The sequence below is a fragment of the Lissotriton helveticus genome, chromosome 9, assembly GCF_964261635.1.
Source record: "Lissotriton helveticus chromosome 9, aLisHel1.1, whole genome shotgun sequence".
Classification (NCBI taxonomy): Eukaryota; Metazoa; Chordata; class Amphibia; order Caudata; family Salamandridae; genus Lissotriton; species Lissotriton helveticus.
The window spans coordinates 365,718,395-365,731,495 of NC_136070.1; the positions used below are offsets into that span (position 1 = coordinate 365,718,395).

At 49.1% G+C, this 13,101-nt stretch overlaps 1 protein-coding gene across 3 annotated transcripts in view; it reads right to left on the bottom strand.

The window, feature by feature from the left end:
- SYNE3 (spectrin repeat containing nuclear envelope family member 3) overlaps positions 1-13,101 on the bottom strand; it is a 401,530-nt gene that overhangs the window by 155,259 nt on the left and 233,170 nt on the right. For all 3 annotated transcript variants that reach the window (XM_078660113.1, XM_078660115.1, XM_078660114.1), the window contains one exon: positions 2,942-3,102. In XM_078660113.1, coding sequence (XP_078516239.1) covers positions 2,942-3,102 — 161 coding nt within the window. The remainder of the gene's footprint in view (positions 1-2,941; positions 3,103-13,101) is intronic.

Below are 13,101 nucleotides of genomic sequence, written 5' to 3' on the forward strand. Positions count from 1 at the left end.
GTCCTAAATTAGGATTTTGTCTTAAATTAGGATGCAGGCCTTTATCACGCCACTTCTGAAAAAACCCACACTTGATCCTGGATGGTATAAGAACTACAGGCCCATCTCCCTCTTACCCTATCTGACCAAGATAGTGGAGTGTCTGGTAAGTAGGGCACTGTCTCTCTTTTTGGAGACAAATAATAAACTGGCTGAGGAGCAATTTGGGTTCAGACCGAGTCATGGAACGGAGACAGCCCTGGTGACCGTCCTGGACAATCTCCGAATGCGGGCGGACAGGGGGCAATCTGCAACTCTAGTATTGCTAGACCTGTCCGCCGCATTCGACACGGTCAACCATGACATTCTTTTGACAAGGCTGGAATCCCTAGGAGTGACAGGGGAGGCACTAGGGTGGATGCGTTCCTATTTATCGGACAGATGGCAAGCAGTAGCGCTCTCTCCTTACCAATCGCAATTTGTAAAGAACGAATATGGAGTTCCACAAGGGTCTTCTATCAGCCCCATTTTGTTCAATGTTTACTTGCGACCTTTGCTGGGGATCATTAAAATGTATAATATCAGTGTGGTTAATTACGCCGATGACACCCAGCTCATTGTGTCCCTGGATGGTGATCAAGCAGATTCATTGGAAAGCTTTCATGCCTGCATGTCTAATATGGCAAAATGGCTGACGGGCAATTCGCTCCAATTCAATAGTGAAAAGACAGAGATTCTACACTGCAAAGTGGGAAAGATTTCTCGTGGACTGCCGAATGATTTCTGGCCAACAAACGCAAACGGCTCGCTGGCACCAGTAAGCTCTGTACGCAATCTGGGGGTTAGCTTTAATGAAAAAATTAACTTAGAGTCCCACGTAAACAAAGTAGTAGGTGCTTGCTTTGCGCTTATTCGAGGACTGCGTAAAATACTACCTTTGCTGCCTGTTCAAGCAAGAACTACAGTAGTCAGGAGCATTATTTTAAGCCGTCTAGATTACTGCAATGCCCTGCTTCTGGAATCCCCTGGGTATTTGATTGCCAGACTCCAGAGTGTCCAGACAACTGCAGCCAAGCTTGCGCTGAGCCGCCCACGTCGTTCCTCGACAACACAGGCCTTAGCGGAGCTGCACTGGCTCCCAGTAGCGCAAAGGATATTGTTTAAATCCTTGTGCATAACTGTTAAAGCACTTCATGGACAAGGACCAAAGCCACTCCAAGCCAGATTTCAATGGTACGTGCCCAATCGTAACCTTCGCTCTGCTTCTGCCTATTCGGTCAGGATACCAAGGACAAAGAGAGCAACTATGGGGGGAAGAGCCTTTAGTGTGGCGGCTGCCCGCCTTTGGAACAGCCTTCCTTTGGAAATTAGGAGCACACAGAACCTAATGCCATTTCGCAGGAAAGTAAAGACCTGGCTCTTTCCTAAAGTCTGCTCCCTGAGTCTTTAACTCGATATCAGTGGCGCCTTCCAGCTTAGTTGTCTAGTATCCAGTTCGTTTTTGCTGTCTCAGCGCCGGGATGCCCGCAGGGTTACAGTGCGCTCTACAAATGGTAAAAATAAATAAATAAATACATAAGTTTAGGATTTGTCGCGAATTAGTTCTGTGAATCAGCCCTGATAATTAAAATATGTCCAGATTTGTATAAACACCACCAAATTATCCTACTTCAAACTACTCTCAATGTTTGCACATCAGTGAGCAGAGTCACAGGACGTTTAAGGGCACCAGGTCCCAAAACGTTTTGCAGACCTATGCTTTAGCTAAAAAAAAGTGCCATCTGCTAATGCGCATGAACTATCCAGGTTTGAAGATCAGGATCTGTGGACATCTATAGGTACAGATAGGCCTTATAAATGTGTAACATACAAAAGGGTGCAGATTTCCTGCACTTGTACGTATGGCAATTGAATTGCAGCACAAGAGTCACTTCAAATAAAGCTGTTGTAGGAAAGTGTCTCAATTTCATAAGGGAGTATGGAAAATGATTTCTCCACATGCCAAATTGTTTTCCATGTGGAGAAAAAAAACAGGAAAAATCAGATTTTTCCTCTAGCTAAACCTACAAATTGTCACCCTGTGAACAGTTCCAAGGCAGAGGCTTGGGACAACGAGGAGGATGCCTGAAATTTTCATAGGTTTCCAGGAGCATTCTCTGGGAATTTTAGAGAATCATCCATAAGTATAAATCCACTCAAGATAAAGGCACACGTCTATGATGCTTAGATTGCACCGCTTCTTAGAAATTGGGCCTAAGTTAATTTAGTCAGAGGAGAAGATGGGATTAAATCAGTGGTCTGCTGGTTTCAAAGTGAACAACTTGTGCACTTTCATAAGCTTAGTTTGTATACCTGTACTCTACTAGAATCTTGTTGCTGCCATTGACTCTTCACATTCATAATTCAGAACCTACAGAAAAAGCAGATGTTTGCAAAACAGATCAAACTAGGGCAGCAGGGTAATTGCAGGCCTAATAATGTAGCAGCCAAAGGCTCTCATTACAAGTAGCCTTTTAAATACAGTGGGGCTGCTAAAAAAAGGGAGAAGGTAAAGAAAAGGAAAGGGACAACTATGTGCCCATGTGCTGCGTGATGGCTCACCCTCTGTGTGTAAGGACAGTGATTAGGAAGATGGCTGGGTTTTAACTGAACAGTTAGGAAATGTAAGAAAGAGGCTGAGAACAGAGTAGGGAAATGGAGTAGTAAGAATCCTGTGGGTAGAGACATGGAATGACCTCCCTCAACACATAAGAGCCTCCTCCTCACTTCTTAAGTCCGGCAAGAAGCGGAAGCCCTGGCTCTTTGTATAAACACCTTGGGGACCACAAACCTACACATCTGCCTCAGCGTCAGGATACCTTCTCAGGTTATTAGTGTGTTATACAAATCAACATAATATAACAAGAGGTGTGAGGATTTCAGAGTAGTCGCTTTCAAACAGGCTGTATTCCACATTTCTTACCTCAGTCTCCCTCAGCCTGGCTTCCAGCGCCGACCTGGGCCCCTGGGTGTTGTCATTTAGCCGCAGTCTATCCTGGATGGCCTTCATCCAGGCTTCGGCACCCTCCAAACTGTTCTCAAACTCATCCTGCGGCTGCTGGTGAATCATCTCATTGGAAGAAACTGGAAGGACAAAATTGGACAATGAAAACAAATGCTGACTGATGGCGACATGGTATAAATATGTATGCAGATATAGTTCTACATATTTAGTGTGCAATCAAACGTTTTCTACAGCCATGACATTCTTGTAGCTGCCATCTCCACTTTGTCATATTATTTTCTATGTTCTGAGTCATAATTTCCATACCGGCTTCTATAATGGCTTATTTGAATGATAGGACTAGTGATAACAACCTTAACGATCTTGAGTTTCGCGAGCCGCAGCGCCAACCAGCTCTAGTCAACTTACAGTGGCTAACAAACAACTCTAGATTTCAATGCCACATCATTCACATCACCAGCAACCAAATATCCAACAATAGTCCTCTTGCATCCTCCCACACCTTCTGGGGTTAAAGGCCAAAGATCAGAAGACAAGGACATACATCCAAGATGGCCCTCTATAAAAGAACTGTGCTTCACTCCTTTCACTCGAGGAAAAAAGTGACAACTCTCTGTAACTCCAAAGTGCCTTCACTCGGATCAAAAGGGCCAGTTTCTTCTTTTTTGCTGTAAACAAATGCCTGCCCTATAGCTTTCGCACTCTCAGACTACCTAAGTGGCATATCATAAGTTATAATTATTATCATACATAACAGCACAAGAAAATTTAAAAACATAGCACCAGCTTAACAGCAAACATAGAAAAATATGAAATGAATCATTGTAGGAGCAACCGTGTGTGTGACTGTAACAAAACGGATAAAGCTTTAATAAGTTGATGTGCATGAGTCTTGGTTGTGCACTACTTCACCACACTCTAAGTCTTTATAAGCCCAACATGCATAGCCCAAAAAACAGAAGGAATCCTTGAAAACGATTCATTTTCCTGAAAAAAAGTTAAGCTCGAAAACTCTTTATACCAGTTCTTGACAGTGTTACAGACTAAACTAAGCAAGAGAATTGGGAGAATGATAGGGCTTGAAGTAAAATGCACTGCAGATGCATGACTCAAATACTGAGTTTACAACAGGGGTCCTCAGATAGCAAACGGCATGGGAAACGTCGTTTACAACGCGGTGTTTACACTGCACGACCTTTTCCACGCAGCTATTACAACGCAAGTCGTTACTACGACTTGCGCTGGATGGCGCTGTGGGATAAGGAATGTTGTAATTTTATATTCCAACACCTTCCCTACTGTTACGGGGACTGGTGTTGGAATATAACATTATAAAATTCCTAAATCCGCGCCAACGACTTGCGTTGTAAAATCTGCGATGTCAAGTACCGCGATCTAAAAGATCGCGTTGTACTGACATACATCCAACTTTAGTTTCAGTAGCAGATTGATATGGATTTGCAGGTTATACATATATTAAATGAGGAGAATGTACTTATAGCTGATCACACTCAACAATTGGGGTATTCAGAAACGTTCTCTGTGATTGACGAAGTCCATAATTGTACAATCCAGAAGAACAACTTGACATGGGGAAGGAAGACATATATGTGTATATGAGAGTGTTTGCTTTCTGTGTCTGTGTCCCTTCGTAAAAGTTAACTTTACTTTTGTGATCGTAAACCTGCACGATGCTTGGAGGTCCGTGTTCGTTTAGAATTGTGCGAAAGTGGTGAAGTGTTTGCGCCTGCCCGAGGCCACCCGGTGGCCATCAGGAGGGCGGGCCCTTAGTCACTGAGGGCTGCCCCCGCCCCCCAGCTAGTATGGTTGCCACCCCTCCTCAGGGCAGGCTTGCCCGGTGGAGGTGGGCGGTCCTGTGACGCACGTCCGGGGCACTGGCTGGGAGAGGGTATATCACACCCACTGGCCATTGTGGCGGCCTCTTTGCCGCTCCGGACGTTGCGTCGAACACGTCGGGACACTCTTTCGTCGGGACAATTTGCACGGTGAGTGACCCACGTGCTGAGGCCTACGGGCATTACCCCCCCTCCGCCTACTCCCTCCCTGGAGGTTTAAGAGTGATGGCTAGGCGGCCCGCTTAGCGTCGGGCCGCTGTGGAGGTGGGGGTTACGGGCTTCTGCGGGCAATATTGGCCTGCCGCAGGAGCCGGAGGTCCACGGTCCGGCCTTCCCTTCCCCCCCCTTTGGGCATAAATTCTGCCACAGAGAACGGGAGAAGTGGGGATTTCTGGCCCCCCCGTCTCCGCATGGCATCGCCGGGTCTGAACTGTCCGGAGCGGCGTTACCCTAGCGGCTTGCCACAGTCGGCTAAGCTGCAGGGGACAACAGGGCGGCAGCGGTGCGTTCGTTGTGGCCAGTGTGCGAGGGAGCGCCCTGATTGTCTCTTAGTCATGGCCCAGTACATCCGCCTGTTACTCCGCCCCCCCCCCCCTCCACAAACGCTAACCGATGCGACGCTCATGCGTTTCTAGGCCAGGTCCCGTCGGGGAGGTAGCATAAGGGAGTCTTCGGCGGGCCTGGCGAGCCTGTATTGCGGTGCCCGGCGGCCCTATCATGGGCATGAATGACTAAGGCCCCGTAACGGGGGTACATATGCTGTGAGTTAAGGCCGGCATGCGGCGAATGTTACCGTGTGTACATGGCTAATGGGCAAGTTCCACGCGGAAGTACGCGAACGGGTGAGCCAGGGAGCACGTGTCACCATGGTTGTATTCATTGTTTTATGCATTTCAACTGTATTAGGGAAATCATGATTGGAGACAGCGTTGTTAGGCTTGATAAATCCGCATCATTACAAAGTGGGTTGCACGCATGCGGCGGGGCGTCACGTGCACAGGTCATTATGTATGTATAGGGGGGGCATAGGTTGCATGGCTGAGGCACTGGCTCCATGCGGCGGCATTGCTCCTACCCCCCCCCCCCTCCCACCCCGCCTGTGTTCGATGTTGCAGAAGGGGTGTCAGCCTAAACGGGGTCAAGAACTTTCCGAGTTAACAATGCGGTAATGTTACATCCGTGTTGCTGGCCAAGCGGTACTAAGGCGGTCTTTGTGTGGGTGCTACACTCGACTGGGTGCCGGCGTCACACTAGCATCGGTGCTAGTGAGTTGTCAGGAATACTTGTGCATACAATTATGCAAGGTCGGAAATGTAATAACAATGTCGCTATTCTCCTTGGTGCAAATACTGATCTGGGTTGAGCGCGAGCACGAAGTTTCTGTTAAGCAGCCTGAGGGCCATCATTTAGGAGGTCTCATGGAGGCGTGTACAAAAGTTATGGTCTCCGCACAGGGGGGCATAATAAGTAGGTGTGCCTCGCCACTGCACCATGTAAGGGTGTTGGAGTATCCTGCAGCCGGGCCTACGCCCAAAAAGAGTTGGAGGTCGTGTGGGGGAAATGTGCTTGGGGGGCTTGGTCGGACCTCTCCGTCCCCCTCCCGCGACACGTGCCTCTTTTGCACCACGTCCCATAATACGAGCACGTGGGCGACCTCATAGCGTGCCACCCAGATCATCCCCATGAGCATCATTGTCCGCCAGCAGCTCGCACGTACGTTGCCACGCAGCTTTTCGCTTGGTTAGCGTTTCCTTTGAATCATAGGATTAGCATGCCATGGCCACAGAGGCGCGTCCCAACAGCCGCGCCCCTCAGTTTCGCTCCTCATCTTCTTGAGGTGCCTCCGTGGCCCCCGTTCCATACCTTTGGAATGGGCGCACTTTTAGTGAGTAGACGGGTCAGTAGGAGGGGTTCGTTACCTAGCTGTTGCCTTAGGGCGTTGTTGTTTGGGGTACACTTTCGCGAATATGGCACCCGCGCGCACGAGCACCCTCAGTTAGAACGCGCTCGAGGAGAACACGAGGATATGCGACAGGGGGAAGCTGGCTTGCCCCCGGTCGAAGAGACATCACTTTGTATTAAGCAGCATATATATCTGTTAGAATAGCTGCAGCTATCAGGCAGACTTCCGTTCTGTTCCGGTAGCAATAACGTTTATTGCACGCATGTTTAATTTCACAAAACACTGGTGCCTTTGCAAGGCTTAGGGGATCTCTGACTACAGTCGTAGCAAACCATTGCTACAGTTATGTAAATTGTGGGGCACCATGCTAGTGCCTGGAACGAATATAGCTGAGCAGACTGTGGCTGTAAGCATAACAACAATCATAGCAGGGAAAAGGCCCAGACATGCAGAAATGTCGAGGCGTGGCCAAAGTGTTGCTTTGGGAATGTGGTAATATGACTGAGTACAGACCCTGCATAGCCAGAATTCTTACCTCATAAGACAATTCACTATCGTGACCCGATTCTTGCCCCAATTATGGTGTTCTAACATCTTAGTTCGCCCCACTGAGATTGTCGTGCTATTGGTGTTAGGATCGAAAACAGGACCGATTGTAAGCTGTGTTAGAAAGGCAGATGTATCAACAGTAGAACAGATAGAGCTGTCTGCTAACAGGGGCTATGTGGGTCCCTCACGGTTGCCTGTCCATTATTGCTGTAACTTGGTGAGTTACATGGCATTAACACATGCTCTCATCTACTAATTAATACATCGATTTGGAAATGGAAGTTGTCACTGCAGTGAGAGGGATACATACCTGTTCTCCATACTTCAACCAGACATGAAGTTACAGCGTATGCAGTTTAAGTCAACTTTCAGAAAGTCACCATGGGACTTTCTCTGGTGCTGAATTGCTTATTTTATCTAGTTTTATGAAAGTTTTCCTAGCGCGAACCAGATCTTTTCAGATATCAGAGCGCTATACTACTCTGGGCTATTCAGCATTGTTACCGTGCTAATGCGATCAGGGGTTTTTGGTGGCGGTACAGTCCCTGCATTGTCAACACCTGCCCTCAGACAGACGGCCACAATCCGTCGCGTCCTGTCTATTTAGAGATGACCACAACGACAGGCATGGTTAGACAACATGCAGCAGCATTCCCTGCGGCCCAGACCATTCTTAGCTTTGGGGGCCTGAATGAGTCAGAATTGGCACACTTACAGAGTGTGGAGCTGGGCGGCAATTGGACAGTGTGTGCGGCTCGGGTATAGGGGGCCTCAAAAGAGCCCCTGCCTCCTTCTGGGCGCACGTCTGCCGGCGCGGCGCGCTGGGCATTGCTGCCACTTTTACTGGGCAGCTGGGAGCGGGGCGGCTGCCATCCAGGAGAGGGTGGTCATGTGCAGTGCCTGGGGCTCTCACTCGGACACCCTTCCGGCATCAGGAATGTTTCCCATGCATAGACTTTCCTCTGGTAGACCTCCGGCAGGTCTCAGACTGTGAGTTTTCTGCACCATCACCGGATGTACATCCTGCAAACTCTGTTATGGGCGAGAGCTACGGAGTTAGTCCAGGCACACAGATTATTCACATGCCACTGTGGCCGCTGGGTAACTCAGTTAGGCGCGAATCCTTGGTGCAGATGGTGTTCATCGGTGCACACGCTGGCTTCTCGCGTTGCTTATTAATTTATAATAGTGGGGCGTTATGAGTAGGCCAGATGTGCCCCCGGGTCTCCGCATGCCAGGTCATGTGGGATCCAGCACCTTTTCCCCACACGGCATTTGGAATTGTAGCTGCCGGCAAGCATTGTGGGTAATTTCAGTCACACCCTGTATAATCGATAGAATGTTAGCAACCAGACACCTGGTCGTGAAAGTTAGTCGTTGACTGCCGTCAGATGCCACTTATCACGGTGCTTTCATCGCCCTTGCTTCCCCGCTGCGGCAAGCATTGTTGGGTAATTTCAGTCACACCCTGTATAATTGATAGAATGTTAGCAACCAGACACCTGGTCGTGAAAGTTATTCATTGACTGCCCTTAGATGCCACTTATCACTGTGCTTTCATCGCCCTTGCTTCCCTGCATAAAACCAATGCTGGCCGCCGAGCATAACTTCCATTCAAGACTTGCACGTGGTACACAAGGGCATGATGTTTCTTGAGTGTGAGCTGTGACACACATTGGGTTGTAGAGGCGCTGTAAGTGCCATTTTATGAACACCACGGGGGCCGGTTCATGAGTTGTACTTACGTTGAGGTGTTTTCTGGGCTGGAGAAGGCTGGGATATTAATAAGTGGCAATTATATATGTATAACCGTGGGCACTATAAAGTTGGCCAGGATATCGGTTTTCTGACACACTAGTCATGCCTTACCAGTTCGGATCACTTAAATAGACCCTTAAGTCTGCACACCGTTAGAATTGTTGAGGCGGTCGGGAGAATGTTTTGGCTATCATAAGCAGGGTTATTCTTTGGTCTAGTTTGTACATTGTACCATGACGCTGCCCCATGTTCTTCGTCACCTGCCCAAGTGGCACGTTGGGGCTGGGCCATATTATCCTACGGTGGACCGCAGTATTTTAATGTTTTGACCCGAGCCTCTGGCTGGAACTGCCTGCAGGATGAGTGGAGTTAAAGATGTGTCTTAGACAAAGGGTGTTCCAACGATAAGGGTTTCACGTGCCCACGCCAGATTGTATCCCACAGTGTTCTCAAGTTGGAAGTGGGACCCGAATCTTTAAGTATTGCTCGGGCAAGCCGGTTTTTCTCAAGCCTGTTAAGTTGTGGGAATAAACACGTAGGACAGCAGGGAATTCAATTCCACTTGCATTGAGCGGCGCAAACGGAAGCTTACGGTCTTGGATTGTCATGAATGCATTAAGATTATTGGGTGTTGTAGCCAGCCTTTTCGTGCGCATGTTTGTATCAAAAACTGCTGTCTTGCGCGGGCCGTTAGTTACGCCGCGGTAGGTCCAAGCCGCTACATATATTTATGTCGAGGTCTAGGAGGTGCTTGTTAATCCTTCCTTCTGCTTCTGAGTGCATATCAGGCCGGGTATCTTCCTTCCTTCCGGAAGTGTAGGGCGAGGCGTTTTCACTTGCGACTGCGTACGGGTGGTACGGAAGCCCCATTTTGTCCGCACTAGCCTGGGCAGGGGTGCTTTTACTTTGGGGCACTCAGGTCATGGGCATCGAGTACCCGGGGTTGCGCCAGCCTCCCACAGCATAACAGCACTAACAGTTTCAGCGAGTCGTTGCTATGTTTCCAGTCATTGTACATAAGCTTGCCCCGGTAGTGAGAATTCCACTCATAACTCTTCATAGCATTAGATCACCCCCCTCCTCACACTAGGCATAGTGCTCGACCGGGGGCCCCTCCTGGTGTTGGGCAGTCAGTGTATCGTTGGTGTCTTGCCTCGGCGCCGGTGTGGCGCGCACTGTGAGAAGCCAGTTGTGGAGCCTGTCCTTATGTGGTTGGGTTCGGTAAACTTTGGGCCTGATTTGGCGCCGGGTGGCGTGCACTGTGAGTTGGTTTCTGATTATGGCTGGAGCGAAGTCTCGCTGCTTGACTAACATGGTCCTTCGGCCACCAGGAGTGCTGCATGTGGCCCTTCTGTATGTCCGATTGATGCAGGCGCCATTGATGGCAATTAGAGATTGTTGGTCAGTCCTGGCCAGGACTCTGCAGTATTTATCTCTTCCTCACCGTTCTGTTGTATCAGCGGCCACAAAGCCAATATACGTCATGGGGCACTGCCATCTATGGTGGCCATGTTCACATAAGGCACAGAATGTAGTGCGTTGCCAGTCGTATGGGGTAAACCGAGGTAGCGATGTGACAATTTATTTCTGGTCGCTCAGTAAGACATATCCACCTGCGCTTTTGCCAGGGCAGCAGGCGGGGGAAGGTAGTTGCAGCTATCAAGTGTTGTGGTACTGCACTGTTTTAACTTATCCTATGAAGAAAAGCAGTTACAGTTGAATTTGGAGAACTGCGCTTTGGCAGAAGTTATACATTACTGGTGTATACTGCTGATGCTTTGTGTGAAGGTGGTGGTGGGGTCTCAGTGGTATGCGCTCGCCTAGGGTTTGGATTAGGGAGCGATATCAGCAGGGGAGGCCCCCCTCATCTCGGGGGCTCCTTCCGGGGGTATGACCTCTCGAACCTGGGATAGTCTACACTTGCTGTAGAGGGTTTGATCCCGGGGGTATATGCTCATTAGTGTCAGAAGGGCTTTTGGTCAGCAGGCGTGTCATGATGCAGGTCGGGATCTTAAGGGGGTACTTGGTTTCAGTCCCTGCAATCCCTTTGTGTTGGTCGTAAGTCAACCTTACAGACAGCTATCTTAGTGGTAGCATGGCCTAAGCTGTTCCCAGACTAAAACCCGAGAGGGCGGGTGATGCCTGCTGTTATACCTTGCAACCCTGTATTGGCACATGCAAGGTCATCGTCCTAGTTATATAGTATGTTATTATTATCCCTTCTATGCCTCTGTGCGCTTTCAAGATAGCAGCACAAGCGTTATCGTAAGCACACTGTCTCTATGTTGTGCGGAGAGTGGCGTGACAGCAGTAGTCATACCCTGGCTGGGTGAAGCCTGCTGTCGCTTGTCGTGAAGGGTGTTTAAGTGTCAGGGCTGGTGCTGGAACGCCATAATTTGATACGAAGCGCCTTCAGCAGTAGGGGCCCCTCCTCTTCCCAGTGTCATTACCTGGTAGTATGACTTCTCGAACCAGGGATGGTTACACGAATTTTGTGAGGGATAAGACCCGGGGTATCTGCAGATTAGTGGCAGAAGGGCCTACGTTTCTTCAGGCATGTATCTTATGTCAGGAACAGGTCCCTGGTGGGGCGCTAAGTTGTGCCAAGCAATTATAAAGTCAAGGAAGAAAAGCTCAGTGCCATGAAGAAATTTACCCAACAGAGGGGTCTGGGTTTCATCAGACATGAGATGATACAAGACAAAGTCAAAGGTTACTTCGAGGCGGATGGAGTCCATCTGACGCCGGTTGGCTTAGACTTATTCCTCCTCGATTTAAAAGAGGCTCTGCTGAGCAAAGGTTGCAGGTAAAAGAGTACCGTTGGTGGGGGGCCCGTGCGGCGGCGGGGACCATCGCACGGGCTGTGGCGGAGTTACAGGGCAATCCGGAAACAGAGAGGTGCAACACAGTACTTCAGCGGGCACATAGGGGTGCCAGAGCCTAACCTAGAACCTCATGGGAGGTCTAGGAATCCGAGTCGGCGCCCCAGTAGTCCTTCGGGCGGTTGTGGGCCTGTGCAACCGGGGGTTTGCCTAGATACGCCCTGCAAGGGGCGTGAGTAGTATATTACCATAATGGTGCAGCAGCTGGGTGGTTCGCCACTGTGCTGATTGGCTCATCAGGCGGGCAGGTGGCGAGAATGCGGCCTGCCCTTGGATTGCCCGTAAGATAACCCAACGTGATTACATAATGTTGTATGTAACAATAAACCTGCAGCAATTTTTCCCAATCTTAACACTTGTGTCTGTGTGTTATTTGCGGGATGTTGGTTATGTGGGGGCGGGGGGTTCCTGTGGCCCTGAAGTGACTATACAATTGTGCGAAAGCTGTGGAGGCCTTGAAACTGCACGGCACTAGGCTGCATGCTTAAAATGACACGCTGCTGGGGGGTGAGGTGTGTCTAAATTGAGCGTAATTGGGAATATTCAATATGTTGGTTCAAAATTGGTCTGGCCGTGCAGTAGCCAGGCGTCTTGTTTGTCCCTGAAGCTCTACCACTCGTCTCTTTTCAGCTGGGTTAAGGGTCGTCACAGGGGCTGCAGTCAAGGCTCCTTACCCCAGGCCGGCACTTTTTGCCCAGGCGCTTCGTTACCAAATACATTCAAATAATAAGAAAACAAAAGAAACAGGTCTGACCTGTTCCTTAATGATGCCGTAATCGCAGCCACACCACTAGGTGGTGTCAAATACTATGCTTTCTCTTTGCCCAGCAAACATTTTTATTTCTACAGATTATAAACGAGAGAGAGGGGCCCGCACGAGTTTTGCCTCAGAGCCCCACAGTGGAGTTTTTGCACTGAGTATAAACCAAATGCTCCAGTTCTAGGGAAGGCAGGATTGGCAAGCATTTATTCAATCCTGTTGACTAAATAAAGAACCTGCTGAGTAGGTAGCCAGACAGAGCATTCCTTCCAGCTCAAGTTTGGCAGATTGTAGACAAAGAGAGCGCTGTGAGCTTCTGTCGCTCAGTGTGGAGTGACACCCCTACACATCCTGCTCGTGTTTTGATCCTTTGATGAAACCGCTGGACAATAGCTGGAAGGGGAAGGCAG